Raw genomic sequence first — 23,771 nt, forward strand, 5'->3', positions numbered from 1 at the left:
TTACTCAACCGAGTAGAATTCAAGTGCTGAAATTGGCCTGGCGAATTCAACCTGTGAGTGCTGGTTCGTCTCGTTGCCGCGCCGTTCCTTCGTTCGATTTCGCAAAAAAAGCTATTGTTTCTCTTGTTAAGAGGTTTCTCTCATCAGAGAGGGGAAAAGCCAGAGAAATTCGATGCAAGTGTCGCAGAATGTTAGCGTAACCGATCGAAAATCGTTGTTTCGTGCGATTGAAGCTCCTACCTGTCTTCGAGTTTCTCGACAAACGATTTCGCCTAATATTTTAACTGCGTACTCCTGTGTTTTGTTACTATTGTTTGTGTTTGCTCATTCAGAGAGGATCTCTCGTTTGGAATCTCTGGTCTGAATTAACGCGAACGTACTATACCAAGTTGCATGCTAATACGACAGTAAGGGTAACGATCTGCGATGCCCATTGGTTATAGTCAACGTTAATGAATGACGATACCAACGTTGCTAGTGGGTGTCATTGCTCATGAGAAAAACCTGCTTTTCCGTTAGACAAATTTCCGCTTTCTCCGTAATTTTTAAGAGCGCATAATAAATCTGAGGACTTTTCTAAGAACCAGCCATAAACCGAAAACACTTCTAGGATCCTTCAGGACAAACAGATCGACTTAAAAAACATGTGTTGAAACAACTAAGTTAAAGTTTATGGTGGGTCCTTAGGTTTATCGAGGGTCGGAATAATAGTACGCGGACCGTTGGCTGCCAGACAACGAGGGATGGAGCACGGATTGTCCCACGCGACATAACAAAGACTGTTACAAAAATATTTCTACCATCGTTGTGCTTAAAATGGTACGCGCAATTTCTTATCATCCTCGTTATTTATCGTTTGCTTCTACAACGGTTTATCAGCGAATCGATCGAATTTTATGATCATTGCATGCGATTGGTTTGTTTGGAAAAATGTTGACTTATGTTGTGCAACGATTCGTTAGAAAACTAAATTTTCTTTCGTTCAATTCTCGGATCGAAATTTTGTCCCCCTCGCAGTTCGTTTTGTGTCGAAAATCGCATTTCGCCTGCCTTCGTTCCTTTTTTTCAAGGATCGCATCGACCTACCAAGAATCATTGCCTTTAGAGCACATTAGCGACTCGAAGAGGATTTTCAAAATTCGTTCTTCTATACGTAACACTTATACGCGTAATACGACGTAATCTGAGCGGCGGACGCGCCCGCAGCGTTGATAAATAAAAGGAGGATCGTTTGGCGAATTTAACGGTCTGGCTGGAAAGTGTTACTAAAATGAAACAGGCACGACGTGGACGTGGTAACAGCTTTATTCGCTGCGATATTTTGACGCGGCTGCAAACACACAGCAATCGCCGGCGTTGATGTATTTGCACTCGGCTGTGTGTTTAACAATTCGATGAAAGGGAGAACGAGGGACGCTCGAAAGGGTGGAGAACGTTTTATCCGAGTTTTCAGCTCAGTTCGTTCTTTTGAAAATTTGCTCCAGTCGCGAAAACGATTTTAGAGGATACTTCTCTTTCTTTTACATTTATCTCTTCCGTTTTATTTCTCTCTCGTGCCACGTTTCCTATTTCCACGTTTTATCAAAGTCTAACAAAAGTAGACGAATCGTCGATGCAATTTTTCCAAGACGGTTTCAAATTCAGTTTCAGGCTCGAGCCTGTCGCTTCGATTCTTAATTTTACGACGAAAAAAACACAATGAACGAAAAAAAAAACCCCGGGAAAATGAGACGACGAATCGTGTGGTTGGGTGGAATTTGCGGGTACATACGTAACTCCATAACACCATAATGCTATTTGAGGTTAGAGGAGAACGAGGTGTATAACCTCGAGATATAATGCGATCAACGGTGTATAATTGGGTTTGCGACTAACGGTGGTTTAGTAACGAACATTTGATGAGGGAACGAGGGAAAGTTTAATCCGTAGCACTCGACTTGTTTCTGCATCGTATTAACAATTAATCTCGTTAGCAGATGAAAACTGCTATTTAGGAATTATGATTTTACCGATGGCGGCAATTTAGGATTGTTTTACGTGCGTGATTCTATATTGCGAATATAATGTCAACGCATGTACGTAAAAATGCAATGGAACAGAACAGAGATAAGAATATACGAGTACGAAAGATTTAAATAAAAGCAAGGTCTTGTATATTATCAACGCGGAACAAAGAAAAATAATTTTACTTTGAGTCGACAGACGCACGACTGTTGTAAAATGTTGATGCAGTTTATGTAAAAATATTCTACTCTCTGTGTGGATAATAAGAGTACCTGGAAGTGCTTAAAATAAAATTTTATCACGATTCCTCGTAATGAATACCATTGACGTCAGAAAACCTTTTTTTTCTTTTTTTTTTGAGAATCTTAAATATTTAACGAGTTTCATCGGAACTCGAAAAAGTATAAGGTAATATAAGAGAATAATAAAATTACGTATATTTGGAGTTTTGCTACTTTTATTTCTAATGGTCGAGTCATATTTATTATTACCGTGTTAATATATAATTAAAATTTAACGTTCTTTCCAAACTTCGAACGATAGTGGAAAAAATGGAAAACATCGTTAAACCAACAGTTTCACAAATTAAAGAAAAATATCATCTTCGCGGTAGTTATTTCTATAGTGTTTGATATCAAGAGAATTTCTGATTTGTCCCTCTCAAATATATAACGATTATAATAAATTCTCGTAGCATTGAAAGACCTAACTCTTTTTACTGAGAAAATATCAAATTCTCGTATTTTAAAATATTCCTCGTTACATATTAAATTATATATTATATTCCCATCGTAATTTTACAAAATACAGATTTCGCAGAAACTGATCGTAAAGGGAAATACCCTTTTTAATGGCGCGTGGCATAATGTTGGAAACGATGTTGTAAAAAAGGTCTTTAATATCAAAAGCGTATGGCATCTGGCTAGCATATCCTATCAGACCTGCAATTTTTATTTCCCTCTTTATGTTTCTCAGTTTATTTCATCTGTCCTGCATACAGATTTTATAAGCGGAAATTCCAGAAACTGCTGATACTTTTTCAAACGTATCAACATCGAAAATACTTCCTTTTTTTCATCCTTTAGTGCCGTTAAAGTCCAACGTACGCCGAAAGACATTAAAGTATAAACTTTAAAACGGATCGATTTTTTCCAAAAAATGTAAAACTCGTTGGATGGTCTCGACCGAATGGTTCCTAACTAATGGTTCCTAATAACTGTACTAACGACTGTAATTCATGGAAAGGCAAAGATCAAAACGTGTATAAAAAATATAAAAATATGCAAAGTATAGCTCGTGACTAAAACAAATATCCGTGTAAATTCCGTTCCCTCTGCTATCATAGAAATATGAATTTACGCAAAAATGTAAAGAAATATACAAGTATATAAAAAATATACACTATTCAAAGTATAAAGCCGTTATGACATTTAGCGAACATTCAGCGAATAAATTCCGTTTATCCAACTGTGTTCATAAAAAAATATACATCTGTGTGGACGTCCATAGCGTATTGGTAACCCATTAAAGCGATTAATACAATTATAAACCATCGATTCAGAGAGAAAAAGAAGATTAGCTCGTAATTAGTTGATTCTTTTTCTTTTAACTTTCGTTATCTGATTGTAAATGTATTCGCATAATAGGCCATTGCCGTCGTATCTCACTGGAAGACTGAATTACCGAGTTTCTGTCAAAAAAACATCAGATTATACAATCATGTCCGTTTAATCGGTCAATCGTGTCTCATAAACTATTTTATTCCCTCTAAACAAGCTCGTTTAAAATTAACGACCGCCTCACTCGTTGCTTTGCATTTATTCCTTGGTCGTTACTCATTCTCGTAATTTATTCCAGACGAGAGATACAGAACCAATTAATCAAGAGTTAACGTTTTAGAAACAGAGCAAGAAAAGTGGAAAACCATTGAAAAATGAGGGAGACACGTAGTTTTTAGTATTCTTTCTTCGATGGTTAAATACTGGAAAGGATTTAGTTTAATTTAGCTTTATCTCGGCAAAATGCTGAAAAATCCTCTTCTACACCTGATAAAGATACGAGTATACGAAGATTAGAGCGAAATACGAAGAAAAGTAAGAGAAGGGAAATGAGAGCGTAGGATTCATCGCTATATTTAAAATAAAGGTAACCCAAAGAGGGAGGTAAAATAATATTCGATAAATAATATTTCCTGCTTCGAAGTAAAATCGATAGAAATACGGAGAATCCGGTGAAAATTGAGTAAAGAGCGAGGAATTAAAATACAAAATTATTTCCAGTGCTTAATAGAAAAAAGAACGCGAGAAAAGGAGAAAGAAATTTTAAGAATCTCTCCCTCGATAAAGATACAATCAATGGAAGTACAAAGAAAAAACTCAGCTAAAACGCGATTAATAAAAGACAAGAAACTGAAACGTTTTACGCTATATTCCAACGAACAAATTTTCCGCATCGCTTCGCGTCTGTTTACCGTAAAGTCGATGAAAGATATAAGAATGAAGCTGGCCGGAAGTCGATGAAGCCGTTAACAGCTGATTGCCGTTGTAATCGCCGACGCGCTTGCTTCTGTCGTACCGAACAGCTTCTTTTAATTTACAAAATTTTTCAAATCCCCTTTTACAGTTGCCACTTCGATGTTCTTCGATTTTGTAATTTTCCCATTCTCGAAATCTTGATCGTCGAAACTTTTCGATTCCCTGAACATTCGCATAACGGATCTCTTATTTCATCCGATCCAAATTTCGAAATTCATTGATATCGTCATCGGAACATTTCAAACGTAAAGGGAAATCCAACAATCTATCTATTCGATCGTGAACATAAAACAAACGAAATTTTTTACGCGCATCCACGCAATACATATTCGATCGTGATCGTAATCAACTTGTTATAAAAATTACGTTCTTACGTAACGCGATGGCTGACAAAAGTATGTATGCGCGTTACATCCCGCAATGCCGATGAATGATATTTCAGTCCGAAGTTCGCCGGAAGTCGATGTAGCGTCAACAGCTGATGCGGTTTTACTCGGTGGCACGCGTGCCTCGCTATACCTGCGGATCATTACGATGTATCCCTGACTTTGAATTCGTTAGTGAGCCTATGCTACTCGTACGGTATACCACGCTTCAATTTTTCATCGGTACGAAATCAAGGGCGTGGCCGGTCGATAATCTAAAAACACGCTGCGAAAAATATGCTCCATGTGTGTTGGCGTGGATAGGGACGAAGCGACGGTCAACTTTCGAGAATGCGAAGCTGCATGTGTAACAGTGTCTTCGTCGCTTGTACGCGTTCATCGGCACGCTGTTACGCAGAAGAATTTGTTTTTTAACTTGTTAATCGACGATCGATCTGTTTTCTATGTACTTTTAATACGTTCGGAGGAGCATGCTCGTGCAAAGGATAAATAGCGCTGGATGTTGATAACAGGCTGATGGCGTGATCTAAGGGATTAACGTAATAACGCTAACGATTTTGTTGCTCCTCTCTTCGACTGGCTTTCTTGTATATTTCGTGCAAAATTTTCTTTTCCAGATTACAATCACATTTTTTTCAGCTTTTTACATGCGGTGATTAGTATAGTATAGGGTTTCGCCTCTTTTCGTTGTACAACCCGTGATGATGTCGTTACGCAGTAGTAGGAGTTATTGAGTTGGCAACTAAGTGATTGCGGATTTTGTCAATACCACCTAATGGCAAAATCGGCAATCACTTAGTTGCCAATCCAATATATGGTAGTACGAAAGTGCGATGTTAACACTTTACCGATCGATAGCCGATTAATCGGTTTTTGTCGCCGACGCTTACCGACCGATAGCCTGTTAATCGGCTTTTTGTCGTCGGTAATCTTTCTCATTATTTGAGCAGCAATTTGTTATTTAGTACTAAAGTACCTCGCTCAATTGCGTCAGTTGCTTTGCTTTGTAAACTCCCACAGTTTTATACCAATTTGAAATCTTACCGTTCGCGATGAACGAAAAGAATAGTATTGGAGAGTCTAAACCGAAACAGAACCGGCGCCAGGGAGAATCCGCGCCTGAGCTGCCGATCGGATGCTGTTGAACCGCTAGCGGTCGGTAAAATGTTAATTAAAAGCGAACGTTTTTCTTTTGCGAAACATGTCTGAACCACGGTATCCTAACGTGTTTAAAGTAGCGTTTGGGAATGTTTGTTTCGTGGTCGATTCGTGGGTGATACCGATGATCGATTCGTCGTCGATCTCTTGCCGTTGATAAATAATTATCGCTAGCCTTTCGTGTTTCATCGGAATTACGAAAGTCCTTGAATAGACAAAACGAACTTGGAACGAACAAGTTCGATTAATTTTTGCCCACGATGGAGATTATTAAGGAATATAGTGATTACTTCGTCTTTTTAATATAAGGAAGTTTAAAATAAAATAGCGCTCGAAAATCCTTGTCTTTTATTACTCTCCAGGCATACGATTTAGACCGTTTTATCGATGTAATTAAGAACAAAGATTCAATGGATATTTTAATTTTTCACAATCATGTACGTTCGTGTTGTCAACGGAGGAATTAAGGTTGAAGCGTGGGATTCAAAGATTCAAATTCGATAACCGAAAGGTAAAAATATATAGAGTTTCAGAAATGACGTTCAGAAGCGGTGCACGTTCTTATCGTTCACGTGCAATCTGTACGGCATACTGCACGCCAGTGTTTAATAATAATGGAAATTCGCGAACGTTACGGAAATAGCGCAGTAAAGCGATTCTTTCTGTGTTCGTATCGTTGTATTAAAAATTCGTATTTACGAAAATACTGTACAAAGTTGATTTTTTCTACGAATGTTTTCGTTCCTTTTGTCTAATTAACCAAAGAGCGGACGAAATTCCTAAAAACTGTTAACTGTACAAGCTAAAATGACGACGAACGTGCGCCGAAGCTTGAAAACATGTACCACGTTCGGGTTATACAGGACGAGGGCGAATAATACAAGCTGACAGATAAAATTTCGCTCCGTACTTTTACCCTTTGTCTGTCAAAATTTTTCCCGGCTCTCCAGGACGATTCTTTGCGCGATGTCGCCACGGAAGTCCGTTAAGTCGGAACTCGAGAGTTCGCGTCAAATTAATCAATTCCTACCACGATGAAACGAACCGCACGCCGTTTACGTAACGAGCTAATTGCACAAGTTAATTCGAAACTTTCGTCGTCTGGTGCCCGTTGCTCTTGCGACAGGTACGACTTGGACGACAACGATTCGTCGTGGATGGACACTTCGGGAATCACAAACTGAATTATTCGGCTCGAGGTTATCTGCGAAAGTGGAATCGTTTGCGAACAGTAACATTACGATTTCTTCGGCTTCGGTGGAATTACGTTGGGTTTTGCGTCGATTAATTTTATGACTGTTTAAGGCAGTCTGAGATGCTGGAAAATGAAATACTTTTCTTTGTACTTAAAACGTTTAGGCGTTGGAACGACACGTTCTAATTGCGTAACGAGCGAACACGTTGAATTAAAAAAGAGAACGACGATGAAGAGATTGACGAACGATAGAGACAAAGAATATCACCGTTGTAATCAGTCTGAATCTCTGGAAAAGTGAACACGTATCCCCTTGATCGTATTTGCTTGTTTTAACGAGCTTCTGCCTTGTACAAAGCGGAAGAAGGAGATAGAAATGGGAAACTTATAGGAAGACTAAAGATTGTAAGGGATACAAATTTCAAAATAGGAAAATTCGCGAAGATGCTACCGCGAACGTTAACTCGACATACGCGACGAATTTCTTCCGAACAGAGATGTTAACCAGAACTATTTTTGACGAGTATACTCGTCACGAAGAAACGGCGATATTTTGCCTTGCGACGAGCCCTGTCGGTAATAAAATTAAAAAAATAAAACGGTCCTTTCGTTACAACTTAATTCTATATTATAACAGCCACGAATACTCTGTATTTGACAAGTATGTTTTCTATCGTCGCTTACTTTCTGCGACACATTTTCGGTACACGCTTTTCAAAGTTTTCTAACGGGTGTTAACAGCTAACTGCTTAATCCCCTCCTAAAATTTCAAATCTCTCTCAAATTTGACCAGTATACGTATAATTTTGATGGTTGAATCTCATTATAGTATACCGAGAAAATTTCAAAACATTATATATATAACATACAAGTATGTATGTGTATTCATAAAAAATATCCGCAAGTGTTGGAATACTTTCACGAGCCACTGCACGCGTCTATTTTCCACCACATGGGCAGAAGCCACGGCCTACTAACGAAACGACTATCGATTTAATTTGATCGTTTATACATATAAATAAAACCTAGACGAGGCATTGAAGGAGGGAAATCCACGTGTCGACAACGTTTGACGCGATCATACGATCAATTGACATCTCTGTATTCAACAGTTCAACGAACCTGCTTCTGGTAAGGTCAGGGCCGTTCAACAACGCGAGCTCGCTCACAAGTAGAAACGCTGTCATCTTCGTTAACGAAGGCAGCGCCGGTATAACTGTATCTGCTGTTCTCTCTGCCGCGACATCGTGCGACGAGTAAAACTGTTCCCAGCGATAAACTTTGGCGCGAAACTTCGACGTATAATATGCACACGCGACGAGACGACCGATGAAACGATCCCTGGGATTTCGTATTCCTCGACGATGCGTCGCTATTCGCTACCTTTGTATTTCTAACGACATAGTTTCGATAAATAGACTTTAAAATAAAGAGCAGAGTACTAGTGACGGACCGTTTCGAAACGAAGTCGTAGATAAAGGGAATAAAAACAGGATGATATCGTTACAGCGTAGCTTCTTTTTATCAGACGTCACGAGTTTCCTTTGTTCGCGACAATCTTCGTCGCGTTAGGTTCAGCAGACAGACGAGCGATGTGACGTCGTTAGAATTCCCAAGTACCGAGAACTTTGTTTCTCTCAATTTAGTTTAGCTAGAGAGTTCATCGTTCTCCATCGGTTTAGAAAATCATCGCGGTTATTACGGAAGAACGGAGCTCTGTTCCTTTCTTTTTCTTTGTATTTCTTATTAGCGTTTCAGTTATATAATTAATTATCCATGTAGTACAGATTTTCAGTACAGGTTTTTGTCATATGCAATAACTTTTCTGTTTAACCAATCGGTTAATTATGCAAGTCTAAAATTAATTTTATATCACGTTAGCTTAGAACGTCAGAACCTTATACGACGCTAATAACAAACGCAATGATAATCGAATAGCCTATGGCCTTTCTTCGTATTTCCATAAAAAAAGAAAACAATTTTTATACAGTAAAGATTATAAATAAATTTTGTATAGCGTGGCAAGAGGCACCTAAATATATACAGTGTATATACGATAAAGAATATACGTCAAAAATATTTATAAATATTCCCATAAAAGTAAGTGCACCCAAAATTATATCTCAGAATCCTGGAGAATTTGGGACGAAATATCGAAACCTTCGTCGAACGAAAATCCATCAATGGAAATTAGAGTAGATGAAGAATAAAATCGAGCAATAGACTAACCAGAGAATTATCGGTTTGGTTTCAGGCAACTCGTTCGAAAATGTCGCCGGCTGAGCCGTAATTCAACGATCTTGGTAGAAAGGAAGCCGAGGGCCGCGAAGAAGTGGCGGACAAGGAAGAAATGGCGTCCACCAGCGGGCACAAGAGGAACGGCTCGAGCTCGAGCATGTTCACCCACAAACGCACCGAATCCGGCGGCGGTTTTATCGGCCACAAACGCTCGGAGAGCGGTCACAAACGCGCCGAGAGCATATCCAGTGCCTTTGGCTACAAACGATCCGAGAGTGGCCACAAGAGGAACGAGAGCAGCGGCGGTGGTTTCGGCCACAAAAGGTGATTTTCGCCTTTTCGAACTCTACCTTACCTGCCCTCTCTGCTGCTTACCTTCGTCCAGGTCGAGAGTCTCAGCTCCTTTCTCTCCTCTCTCCTTTTTTCTCCTTTTTTTTTCCTCTCTTTCCTTAATACTCTTTCCTTCCCTTCTTCTTGCGAGTCTAACGTAATATACAGGGGACCTTGCCTTTCGTTGAAAGAACGCAGTGGAAAAACTGCTTTTCAGGGTCTACGGGTGTGAATTCTCACGCTTGTTATAAGACTTCTCGGTTTTACCTTTATGGGACAATTATTCGAAACGATAAACGTGGTTTTATTTTTGAACAGGGACTCGTAGCCCGTTTAGGCGAACTCTTATCGATCGAATCTTTCGTCCGAATTTTGGTTAGTCTTTATTCTTCGACGCTGAAATCGTACGTTGTGATTTAAATAAGTAGACGCATAGCCAGGGTCTTTCGAACGACTGAAAGTTTAAATTTCAATTGTTGAACTTTCAACAGCGCGAACGTTTCTATCAATTTTAAGACTTTTTAATATTAAAAAGGCAGTCTCTTTATTATCATTTTTATTACATTGCTCATCGGCTTATCACCGTTTTCCCATTACTCTGCCTCACCGAAATTTGAATACGCGCCAACCTGAGTTGAAGTTTCCAAACTCGATTCTCTCGTAAACGAAGGCCGCTCGTTCGTTCGTGTTTTCAATCCGTCGCTGCATCTACAATCCCCTTTGATTCCTTCCCCCTTTGATGATCTTTGCACCACTCATCCAGCGATACATCGTATATTTACGCGATACTGTTAGACCTATGGGAAACTTCCATTCTCCATACCTTTCGTGTACCTTTTCTTCGTCTGTCGTTTACGCAGAATTATTTTTGACAATTTGTCCACTATTTCCGCATGAAATGTTCTCGCTGTTTTCATTTTTTCTTTCAAAGTAGCAGCAGCAACGACAAACGGAAACTAGAAAACACAGGTGGCTCGTTGCCGCTTATGCCAAAATGCAGTAGTATAACCAAATAGTATAAGCTCGCGTATCCTTGGACCGCTCGGAGGATTAAATCAGAGAAAACCATAGACGTGGATATGGATTTTTTGCGGGCGCTGGTATTGCAGAGCTATCCCCTTAGATGGGGCGAAAAAAAATTCAAATAACACGGGGGAAGGTTCTTGTTAGGTTGTAAAGTAATATGATCCTCCGACTGGAGCTCTGCGTGTAATGTTTAGATAAGTAGAGGTTCGGCGTTCAGGGGCTTCCAGGATTCTGTTTGTCTTCTCCCTTTCTTGTTCGTTAACAAGACAGGAACCGAGAAATTGCGCCTGTGACCACGCAACCGACTTCCTGTCCTGCGGTATTCGCGTTTTATTATGTCCAAGATTATTGCTTATACTTACCACAGGTATATAGTATACCGTATAACGTTCCCCGAGTTATATGAATTTCCTGTTGTACGAGGCTCAGACCGCAAACCTCAAAATTAAGAGAAAATCTCTCTCATTTTTATTTTTCTTTTTTTTTATTTTCTCGAAAGAGTTTCTAATTAAATTTTTTCAGATATTCCTTTCATTTACTATCTTCGAATATTCCTGGCTATTTTCTACGGTATTATTACTTGTCTCGACCAGTGTACGTTTAGGTATAAAAGTTCGAGCCTCTTTCTTGTTCATTTTCTGTTTATAAACTGTACGTCTCGTTTTAATTAAATTTTGCCTATGTATCGAGAGCAAGATGCAACGTAGATAATGAAAGCTTATGCAGCAGTCTAGGGTGCTAAGGTAGCCCAATCGTTCGCTATTTACGTTGATCAGCGCAGAAGCTCCTCACTCGGTGTTAACCCTTCTCGATTGTTTCGGCGACAAACGCTATTTTTATCGTTACGAGTTAATTGCCCATCGGCTACTAAAAATAAAATTAACTTCTCCATATTACGATAACTCTGCCTTTGAAGGTTCGTTCAGACAGACGAAGGGTAACCGATCAATACTTTTTTAACCTACTGATCGAAAGTTTCGCAAAGGTGGCGTAAATGGTAAACAGGAATTTATTTATGAACGACGATTATCCAATCTGTCGTTTTTATATCCAACGAATAGAACTTTGTCAAATGTGTATCGGAAATGTAGAGGTTGCTTTATAGAAAGGACAGTAAATTGATATTTATTTTTAGTTCAATTATCAACACTTTTCCTAAAGCGGAAGGTAAATGTCCTTTTCATAAAACGTTTTAGTTGATGTTTCCTTTAATCTGGTATTTGAAACTGTCGCGAGGAAACTGTCAATAAAAGATTCGAAACGTTTTTACAAAGTAGAAACGTTCGCGATTTTAGTAGCTCGTTATTGACGTTGATTCGTCATCGCTTGAAATCATTGAAATTGAGTTTTCTAACTTTCGGAAAGAGGCTACTTTAAAAATTCGAACAGTTGTAATGTTCGAATAAATTCTTTTAAATATTGAGAGAATTAATGTTATGGCAAGTTTGTTCTCGTTCTCATTCAACAAATATTCTATAGTTTTCGTTCGTCGCTATCAATTTTCATTCTCATCGAAGAGACTCGCATAGTTTCTCAAATTTTATAATCTTGAGCGAGCCTCGTTGCAAATGTTCTTGGTTCGCTCTAAATTGAAAGTGACGTAAATCATCGATCTTCAAATTTAACCTCATGAAAAATGGAGGAAGTAGAAAGATCTAATTGACCTTCGCTGCCTCTCCTTGCGATCTCCTCTTGACTTTTAACTGAGAAACATCTGAGGATTTTGGCGTGCTCGTATGCTAATGATGCACGATGATCTTAGAACGATGACTTCAGGTACCACTGCGAAATCGACCGAATCATCGACAATTGTACGGAAATAGACACTCGCGAAAGCTTACGCGTTTCTTTCCATCGATCAGCTAAAATAAACATCAAAGTGGATAGAAATCACACGAGTTGCAGCCGGAACTATATCGAAGATTCGCATCTCGATATGAATAAATTGCGAGGTATCTGCTACCAGTATTATCGATGCCATTCAGAATTTCCTCGTCTATTTCGATAAAAATATGAAACACTTTAGATGTAAAATCTATAAATTTGTCAGTCCATCGACAAGCCAAATCGGAACGGAATTATCAGGAAGCTTTCCGAAAAGAAGACCCGTAATTTTTGATCAAATGGTCGAATCATCGTAAATTCAACGCGCAAGATAAATACGACGAGAGACGAAGTCGTCCGACAATCGATAAACTTTTTTATTTTCTGAACATAAAACGAATAAAGTCAGTCGACGGTTAATTATCACAATTACTACAACTATCGACTTAAACCTAACTAATGTTTAAAGAAAGTAAAACCGAAACTTCCAATGAGATTTATTCGATTCTTTCATTTACGTATTCCGTCGTCTTATGAGTCGTCTTTAGAAAAAAGGAAAGAAAGAAGAAATTCCCAATTCCTAATCGTTCGTGAAGAATTGACCAACTCCTGAATCCTTGATCTTGTACGCAACAACGCCAGACCTGGACACTTAATTTACAACGTATGTAGCGGACGATTGGATGGCCGCTTTATCGAGGTCAACAAGAACAAGAGTGGAAGCTTAATGGATCACTTCCAAATTACACGTTGATCGTCTATTGCATTTCCAGGTCCGAGTCTGGCAGCAATTACCATGCCGGACATCGAAGGAACGAAAGCATGTACGCTATGACTGGGCTGTACGCGGAGAGTGCGACCACGGGAACCGACGAAACCACAGACCCACTGCAGGCAACCGGTAGCAGACTGACTCACGACACCGTCATCAGGTGTCACAGTAGAAATCCCAGTTCTGGCCTCGTGGACCATAGGTGAGTATAACTGACGCATACAACACGAGGGATATTCATTTTGTTGCGGATCTTGTTAAAAAATAACGTCGTCATGCGGTAATTAACATCGCTGTTAATAGGAACTGTTAGGAACTAGCGAATCTATGATCACAGTATATTGAGAAAGATCTGTACGATACTCGTATTTCTATTATCAGAATATAAATCTTCTTTATTATTACATTTATCAGTGTATAATAAATGAAAATTGTAACATTTGACGGGCTTGAACTTGAGTTGTATCACTTGGTTCGAACGGCGCATGGAAAGCGTGAAAGAATCTCGCTCGTCCTATAGGAATCGTTTTCATCGTTCAACATTTTGAAATTATCGGCCAGTAATCAGAAAAACGCAGTTTTATCTTCTTTTTAGTGTCGTAGTTTCAAGGTTTTTGAAAGTACGAAGTTTGATTAAAAAAATCTGTAAAAATATGCCTCGAAAATCTCATACGTTTTTCTTGTTATTATCTTTTCTTACTTAGCTTTGTTTGTTATTATTCACGTAAAGAGGAAGAACTCGAAGCAACTGCGGATAGTTGGATTTTATGTTTATTTTTTAGATTTTCACTGTGAATTCCATAAAAAGACTTGGAAGCATTTTTCGCTCGTTTTTTTTTTTTATTAAAAACGAAAATAAACTTCCGCGGTTATACGTCATCGACTACGATGTACACGTTGTGTTACAAGTAACAATCGTGAATGACATCGAACAGAACGAAATTGTCACGAACGAAGACGAAAAAGAGAAAGCGAGACGCTAAGAAGCGAGTCGTGAAAATATTATGGCGTTTCTTTCTATTACGCAATCGGAGATTTCTGCAGCACGGTCAGTCCATCCGCGAATTTACATACACAAATGGTTTCTAAACGACCGTGGTAAAAATTGCAAGCTGTAACCCTCGAAAAGGTGAAAAGTGAAAGCACCAATCTGACCATGACACGGTTATTCGTGAAATAGATTCTTTTATAGCAGTGTTATATGTGTCATAGGCACGTCCTGTTACGAGTCCTATTATCATAAATTTAGTCATCCGAATGAAGTTAGGAACGACGTTAGAGGATAGACGAGCGTTTCGTTTAAAAACGAAAACGGAGAAAGATATGGTGAAAATATTTTTCACCATCTTCCGATTTAACTGTCACTTTACGATCAGACAGGAGAATTTTAATATTAACGTGTCGCGATATGATATATTCGAAAATGAAAACGAGCTATTCGATTCAAAGGAGTAAATTTTCTAAAAATACGCCCGATACATTGACAAAGTTCCATAGAAGGCAAAAACATAATTATCAAGACGAGCAATATTTTGGAAATTTTGATGGAGATAAAAAGATGCGCGAGTTCAGCTGCAAAAACAAAATATACAGGAGATATTAATAATACGAGACTGTTTCCTTGTAAAACAATAGGGAAGTTCTTCTCTCGTAATCTTCGAACGTGTTGCAAGAATAATTGTAAAGATACGATATCAGGTTTTAAGGGTGTGTTAAAACGAGTAAATAAATTCAATGTTTCTCTGAATGCACTACTTGTATATATTACAATTCTTGAAGTATCTTGATCTCTTGGAGACGTAGAACAGAACGTGTATAGCGAATAAGGACGGAAGTTTTCATATCTTTTCCTTTTTATCTTTCCTTTTTTCTCGTTTAATTATAACGAGAAAAAACTGAGATAACGAAGCTACAATTTTTATTGAAATGAATTTGAATTTAATTGTACAGGAAATGTTTTCGTAGTAGTATCTACGTTGTACTTGAATAATTGAAATTATCTTTTGCGTGAAATGCATATATCTGTTTTGTCGACAGAGTACACCAAGCAATTGCCCATATAATTACTATTAATTATATCGCTATACGGTATAATCTATATTAGTCATATTTATCGCCATTTTGTATTTGTTATGTCTCCAAAGATTAATACGTATACTTCTGTGTTAATTTCAATCTGTCCTAACTCATATGCACGCAATCACGGTGCATCATTCGGCACAGTATTATTCATGCTTGCTGTTTCTTCTTCTTACACTTTTTCAGAGATTTTATCATCAAATGTCACAGCAGGAATCCCAGTGCTTCCATGGTGGACAGGTAAAGCTGGCATGATTAAAACTTACAGTACAATTAATCAAAGAGAAAAGAAAAGTGAGACGATTATGATCAACTAACAAAATCCTGCAAAGTCGACTAACAACATTCTAATTTGTATTATATTCCCATCGAATCGATCGTCTTCTTTAATCCTTTAACTGTATCGCCGGGATTGGACTAAAATTACGTTCGAAGACACTCTAAGGCTATTTTCTACGCTCTAATTTCGCAAGTAATTGCACACGAGACGAAGATTGTGAAAAGCTAGGACGATGAACGCGATAGCCGGATTTCCTTTTAAGAACAACGCGTCGCGTCGCGATGAACGAAGAATTTATTTTAAATAGGGAATCGAAGTGACGCCAAGTGGACCGTAGGCTGTCGACGATCCTAGCAACCCGACAGATGTAGCCTTGTTGCTAGTTGTTGGTGATCCGAAGTAACGTTCAATTGGCTTAAACAGAAGTCGATCATTGAGGATAATAAAATTCTGCAATAATTCGAAATTAATACGATTACGACCGAGCATTATAGCAAGGTAAAGATATTTCAATCAGTCGAGTTGCCGAGAACGTAAACAATCTGGAACTTCGCGTGAAATGATCGAACTTGTTGTACATTACGAGACGTTAATCGATTTAATCAGAATAGAATTCCGCTGCGAATCTTACGATTAAATCGTACAGAAGTAATCTTCTCCGCGTTACACGTCTAATTTATGTGAAATTTCTTTAACGATGTTTAACCGGAGATCCTGTGAATCTACAATAAATCGGCAAAAAATTATTCGAACGAAACGAAAAGCAAGAATAATTTATCTTCGATGATCATCGTTTTTCAAATTTCACGCTCTCTTAATTTATTCTGTCGATCTTTCAAAAATAACACCAAGAGTTTCTTCACCTCGTCGCCAGCGTCTCGCAGTTAAAGGATTAATCGAGTCGCACACGTGCTTCTCGCTTTGTTCCTTCGCTTTATACGAAAATACCCGACGATTCCGTAGCAGAATTCTTAACACGTTTTTCTTGTTGGCATGGACTGGCGACGCAGGACGGAGAAGGAGAGAGCGCAAACTCCGCCGTTTAATCCGGATTCGAAGGACTGTGGAATCCTGAGCTGCCGGCCGGCCTTTATACAAAAATTCGCCGGAATAAAGGTACGCAAATGTTACTCTATCGAAAATTCCTGCAACGCCCGATGGACCTGCAAGATCCGGTTGACGTAACGCCACTTATTTATTTTGAAAACAGCGAGTTGTTCGCGAAAGTATCTCGACTCTTATTGTGGAGGAATCTTTTATGAGGTGTTTGAGATTCTTGCAGGAGACATTTTAAAAGTGCATTCACGCTATAACGGCGCTCCGTTATCACGGTTAAATGAAATTAAAGCTCGTAACGAGTGTGAGAACGTACATAAAAATTACAAGACATTTGCTGCAACTATCAAGACGAAATTAAGATTTCCACAAGGAGTTCGAATACTCTCGTGAGCAACTGTGAACCAACATTTTTAAATCTCTGCAATTCTACTTATTTATTAGAAAAAGAAAATCTTTAACGTTAGTAATATTTATAGTATGCTTTCCTTTATACCACGCTGTTTCGCTTGAACAAATTTTTATCGTCGTACTAGTTAAAATTGCATAAACTGTTTGGAAGTGCACACGGTAAATTTCATACACGTACAGCATTTAGATATTTCCAAAAATCGCTTTATGTGTGTGATGTTCTAACGGAAGGGTCATGTTACATTTTCTCGTCATACAGTCTCCGAATGAAGCGATTCGATTAATTCGAAATCGCCAATCAACTTACATCTGTTGCATATATGGTACACGGATGTGCAAAACGAGGTGCGGTGAGTCATCATTTCGAAAGGATACGACATTGAAACGCTGCTGACATTCTGTGAAAGGTTTTAAGTCATCGTGTAAGAGTACGAGGCAAAGACGTCATCGTTTTCATTTGGCGTGGTTTTATTGTTCGTTGCCATTACATTGCAACGTAATCAGATATTTCGTTAACTCGTGCAAGAACAGGTTTAGCCTAAAAATCCGGCCGAACTCTTCTAGTCTACCGATTATCCGGTTTCTTTATTTATATTTGCAGTCACGAAGAATTTTTCATAAGTAACAATAAATGCTTGGAATATCCAAATGCTCGTAAATCAGACGAAAGGATGTTGCAATCGTTTGAAATTTGTAAAACTGCTGAAACTCGACCGAATAAGTTGAATTTCTCAAATAAATGGAAAGCTCAATTTTAAGATCGCGATTTAGAATTATTTCTTGTATCAAATTCAATAAGATGCACTTACTTTGTGTACACTATTCATATCGTTTTTCTACCAACATCAATTTCCGAATTCATCGAGAATTGATCTTCGATCAATGTAAATTACCTTTTCTTTTAGTGCATCGATAAAAATCATGTAATTTTACATGATTAAATTCATGATTTTCGACAATACAAAATGTACAACTGTTCGTATCGAGCGCATTTTAGCTTTGATTTATCAATCACAGCACGTCGATTATCAGCAAAATGTTTTATCCTGTTCCCATCGTAAGATCATAATGTTACGTTAAAGCGGCATTTTACCTTCGTTAGTTAAAATGCACTCAAGGGTACAATGATGGAATCGATAAAGCTTTTGCTTATCTAATCGGGTTTTATCGTTCGATTCGGCAGCATGGATGTACGAAAGAATCGATATTATCAGGTACACGTATCTCTGAATTTTACATGATAAAGAATGCTTGTTCTACCCAAACCAAAAAAAAAAAAAAAAAAAAAAAGAAAAAACATATCTCTGATAAAGTACGCTGTCAAATTTTTGCCTTTCCAGGTAGAAATGTCTATTCTACGAAATATTAATCGACTTATATAAAATAATATAAATTCCGTAAACACAGAAACAGAAGCTTCTTATCTTCTCTCCTTCGATTTCCATAGGAAATACGTTTTAGTATTTGAGATGATAACATTGATATTTCGTCCACGATAAGCGTATTTGTTCATAGACTCTAACATATGTTCAGAATATATTTCATCTCGAAGGCAAAATTAACGTATAAACCAAAGTATTTCGTATGTCTGACTGTTTTTAAGAGATACATGCAATCATGTACAAGTATACATTCTTTTATAAATTAATTGCTATATATATATATATACGTGATTTTTATTCAGATATTTTTCATTGATCTTCTATCATTTATAATTCGCACATATTTCATGGATAAAGAGAAACGCGTTAAAAAAATAAATATTACAGGAGGAGCTGTGGATTCCTCTTTAAGTGTAAATAAGCGTACAAGTTCGTAAAGTGTATAAGTCTTGAGTTATACGTAGCGCGGGTGGTGGTAATCACAGATGTACATACGTAACCTTGCGAACAATCTAGAACAATCTTGATTTCTTCGATCGTTTTACAACCTTCAAGTTCGTTCTGTGTAAATTCTCTATAACCCCCATAATTTTCTATATAAAAGAGAAAGATCCTTCGGTAAACCACGTTAAGCTCTTTTAACTTCTTCGCGGTAGTAGCAGCACTTTGCGTTTCGCTGTGATACTTACTACGTTTCAGGAAATATAATGTTATATTAATATTAAGATGTAAAATACAAGAAATATAAATGTATATATCCAATATGTCCAAACACTTCACAGACACCATAAACATTTGCAAATTTGTCATCGGTATTTTTAATCAACGTGTGTGACTAAAACATGGTGCAAGACGTGGCGATGTCGTAGAAGCAAGAGTTACCTCGCGGCTTCTTAGAACAGGAAACCTAACAAAGAAACACGTCGAATTTGCACTCGCAATCGTCATCGGAGACGCTCAAGGTTCAATTAGCACACATTAACGAACGATCATCCGGTGATTTTTCCAGGTGTTTGTGTTCCTTCTGTCGTTTCTCGTCACGCTGCAGCAAGCACTTAGTTCAGGTTACATAAATTCTGTGATCACGACCATAGAGAAAAGGTTCGAAATCCCGTCCAGCCTTTCAGGCGTCATTGCTAGCTCCTATGAAATTGGAAATGTCATCACCGTCATCTTCGTCAGCTATCTTGGTAGCCGAAGACACATACCTGTTTGGATAGCTATTGGTAAGTATACATCGTAAAAGTATTCGAATCTATTAGGTCGTCCGAAAAGTTTCTTTCGTTTTGTAAAGAAATAATGGCTGCACGACATTTTCCGTTTTATATTATTTTATCGAATTACGTATGATCAACTTTTTGTTTTGTCAAGTTTTTAAAAATCACAACGTTTGTTTGTATAAAGATGCGTCGTTGTAAAAGACGTGTCTGTAAAAGAAAGACACTTTCCGGACAATCTGAAACGCTATTTAACTCTCGCGGAGGCTGGGTCAATCCTGACATGTTAACGTAAATATTTCAATATATAATTATATCGTATTCCTTACTTTTTGCGTCACTAATTATTCTCGTGTTCCATTTATCCCATAAGATTGATAAGGTCGATTTATTAAAATAGATGTGTTCTATTAAATTGTGCAAACAGTTTTATGTTTCAAGCGAATGTTACGAACATTGACTGTTTGCCCTGTCGCTACAAAATAGATCATTCGATACTTGGGACAACAATAATCCAGTCTTTGTTAGATAAAGCTAGCACTAGAATTAGTAGAGTAGAGAAGATAATTAACTTTCTTTTTACAGAAATTTTGTAAGTTTTTAAACAGTACCCATATTTCCCTTTCTTTTGTACCAAGTATCGTACTTCGATCAAATTGATATTAAAGTTCTAATAAAATAAGCCTGTTTGCAAGGTAAATTATATGAAATATTTTTTAATTATTGTTATTCATTATTTTTAATCATTCCAGGCGCCGTCATAATGGGACTGGGATCGATGATCTTTATGGTACCACACTTCACAGCCGAACCCAATTTAATGACGGCTGCAAACAATTCTAGCTCGGACAACATTTGTCGTGGTGTTTCGTTACGCGAACAAGATATGGGATTAGGTGAGAGTTTAATGAATTGTGAAACGACGAATAATATTACACGTAGAAATGTGAATTTCGTGATTCGCCTGCTAAAAGAATATAAATTCTAATTAAAAAAAAAAAAGAAGAGGTAAAGAGAAATATTTAATGCTGATTGCATGATTTACCAATTTATCTTTCCTTAAATGCCAAATATCAACGAAATTCACATTGTTGTGCAATGTCTAAAAATAACATTTGCACAGAAGCTGAAAGTATCATCCTTTCTTCATAGGTCGTTTATCGTCTGGATTATCATCTCCGCCTTTAGCACCACACAACAATTTAAGAGGTGATAATTGCATTCAGGGATCTCCATCTACCGCTGGTCCTGTTATGTTATTTGTACTTGCTCAGTTATTATTAGGCTGTGGTGGTTCCCCTTTATTTACCCTCGGTACTACTTACATAGATGATCACGTACGACCAGAAAGTGCTTCTTTGTATATCGGTAAGAAAATATACTGTTTCGAAAGGTTTAAGATTTACCATATAAGAATATTTTATTAAGCAGCTCTTATGTTTCTTTTAGGTTGTATGTATAGTATGGCAGCTTTTGGGCCGGTTTTAGGTTTTCTTCTTGGAGCTTATCTGTTATCATTTCATATGGATTCATTTTCTGGAACAATCATCAGTATAGGTAATGAAATATGTCTAATAAGTAGACTGCATATTTATATGAACACGGTTATAGAAATGTACCAGATGCATAAAACTCTGCAGTTTTACTAGTGATATTTGGTTGTACTTATAATTATGAAATATTACTTAAGATAAAATTATTCTTCTACAGATCCAGGTGATCACAGATGGGTAGGCATGTGGTGGGGTGGTTTCCTACTCTGTGGCTTACTCCTGATTCTAGTGGCAATACCGTTCTTCAGTTTCCCGAAAACTCTGCAACGGGAGAAAGAAAAAATACGAATTATCGAAAAAGCTAAATCTTCGTCGCAGAAAGAGAAAGAGCAATGCAAAGAACCGAAAAAGGAGAAACTAAATGATAGTGGCTACGGCAAAGATGTGAAGGGTAAACGTTTAATTCTTGAAATTTTACAACAGAGATTTAATTATTCGCTCTATACAAATTTTCCTTAATAAATATTATACATTGTCAAAAATGATCAAAAATTAAAGTTATAATTAAACATAAATAAATATATATCTCTCTGTTTCAGATATCCCCAGGAGTATGTGGAGGTTGGTGTGTAATCCAGTGTACGTAGTAACGTGCCTAGGAGCTTGCATGGAATTAGTAATCGTCTCCGGGTTTGTGGTTTTCCTGCCAAAGTATCTGGAGACACAGTTCAGCTTAGGAAAGAGTCAAGCCAGTGTATTCACCGGCTCTATAGCGATACCGGGTGCCTGCATCGGAATCTTTTTTGGCGGATGTTTGCTCAAACGTTTAGAATTAAGACCGAAAGGTGCAGTTCAATTCGTTCTCGTCTCGAACATGATATGTCTGGTGTGCTATGGCCTCCTCTTCTTCCTCGGTTGCGACAACGTAAAAATGGCTGGGACCACTATACCGTACTTTAACAGCAGCACAAAGGGTCCGGAACCCTTTCAAGTAAATCTCACTGCCGCGTGCAACTTCGGTTGCGAGTGCCGAATGACAGACGTCGAGCCAGTCTGTGGAAACAACGGTCTCACGTATTTTAGCCCTTGTCATGCAGGCTGCACTGCCTTCAGTTCGAAATCGAACTTTACTAATTGTGCATGTAAGTGTGAAATTCTCCTTTTTTTTCTTTGTACATCGCCGAGTATACAATGAGCAGGAAAAGTTCTTATACATAAGGTGAAAAATCTATCTGGCTGGGAACTTTTGCATACTAGTGTATATTAAACGTCAATGTTCTATTTTGAACGATACTAATATTTCCTCTACAATGCGATTAGTGCAAAGTACAGTACTGATAAATATCATTGTATTTATCGATAGTGTTAGACAATTCTATAATTTCCATATTTATGTTTTAGGTATACACGGAAACTTAACAATGTTGCCACCGGCAGCTCCAGAATTTGCGGAAGTAACGGTAGTGCCAGTAGCTACTGCTGGCCCGTGCACTTCACCTTGTAGGACTATATTTCCATTTTTAATTTTGCTTTTTTTTATGACGTTTATTGTTGCTATCACTCAGATGCCTCTATTAATGATAGTGTTACGGTAAGTTTCACTTTTATCTCTTTTATATGTTCCATATGTCTGTGTACTTGAGTTATGTTCGAATTTTACATTATTGTTACACTCATTTTACCTTTTTTTTCTATGCAGATCAGTCTCAGAGGAGGAAAGATCGTTTGCTTTAGGCATGCAATTTGTAATTTTTAGACTGTTCGGTTACATACCCGCTCCTATTTTATTTGGTAATTTAATTGACTCTACATGTTTACTTTGGAAAAGCACATGTGGAGAAAAAGGTGGACGATGTTTACTTTACGACATTGAACAGTTCAGATACAGGTATTCATTATTTCCACATCTGTGTGCAATTTGAAAAAGCTAATTTTAGAAATGTTACTAAGCAGTGACATTTTTCGTTCAATATTTTTCAGATATGTAGGACTTTGCGCTGGCATCAAGATTTTAGCTTTGGCACTGTTCCTCGTTGATTGGTGGTTAGTTAGAAGGAGAAGGCAAATGGAAGACCAAGCACCGTCTTTTACTGTCAACGAATTCGTAGGGTCAATTATCAGCCTTGACAAATGTAAGTAGGACACCTAGTCGTAGCAAATACTGTTACTAAATGTATGTTTGCAATAAATACTTTGTAATCTCTATGTGTATTACCAAATTCGTTTGAAACTATCACTGCTCTCGTGATACTTATAGTGCTAATAAAATTCCAGGAGGTTCTGTATAGTACAGATAATATATCCATAAAAGTTTTTCAAGTACTTTCGTCAGCCACTATCATTTTTCCAGGACAATGCCATTTTTCCAAATTTTTGTCGTCATATT

At 37.7% G+C, this 23,771-nt stretch overlaps 1 protein-coding gene across 3 annotated transcripts in view; it reads left to right on the forward strand.

The window, feature by feature from the left end:
• Nucleotides 1-23,771, forward strand: part of LOC100648366 (solute carrier organic anion transporter family member 3A1) — a 67,459-nt gene that overhangs the window by 37,622 nt on the left and 6,066 nt on the right. For 2 of the 3 annotated variants that reach the window (XM_012312697.3, XM_012312698.3), the window contains exons 2-14: nt 9,532-9,839; nt 13,469-13,669; nt 15,733-15,786; nt 16,837-16,942; nt 19,685-19,901; nt 20,645-20,788; nt 21,045-21,260; nt 21,342-21,449; nt 21,603-21,836; nt 21,985-22,527; nt 22,787-22,976; nt 23,085-23,273; nt 23,366-23,517. In XM_012312697.3, coding sequence (XP_012168087.1) covers nt 9,628-9,839; nt 13,469-13,669; nt 15,733-15,786; nt 16,837-16,942; nt 19,685-19,901; nt 20,645-20,788; nt 21,045-21,260; nt 21,342-21,449; nt 21,603-21,836; nt 21,985-22,527; nt 22,787-22,976; nt 23,085-23,273; nt 23,366-23,517 — 2,566 coding nt within the window. In that variant the 5' untranslated portion in view covers nt 9,532-9,627. The remainder of the gene's footprint in view (nt 1-9,531; nt 9,840-13,468; nt 13,670-15,732; nt 15,787-16,836; nt 16,943-19,684; nt 19,902-20,644; nt 20,789-21,044; nt 21,261-21,341; nt 21,450-21,602; nt 21,837-21,984; nt 22,528-22,786; nt 22,977-23,084; nt 23,274-23,365; nt 23,518-23,771) is intronic. The other variant, XM_048409268.1, reaches the window with a different exon arrangement.

The sequence above is a fragment of the Bombus terrestris genome, chromosome 10, assembly GCF_910591885.1.
Source record: "Bombus terrestris chromosome 10, iyBomTerr1.2, whole genome shotgun sequence".
NCBI classification, from domain to species: domain Eukaryota; kingdom Metazoa; phylum Arthropoda; class Insecta; order Hymenoptera; family Apidae; genus Bombus; species Bombus terrestris.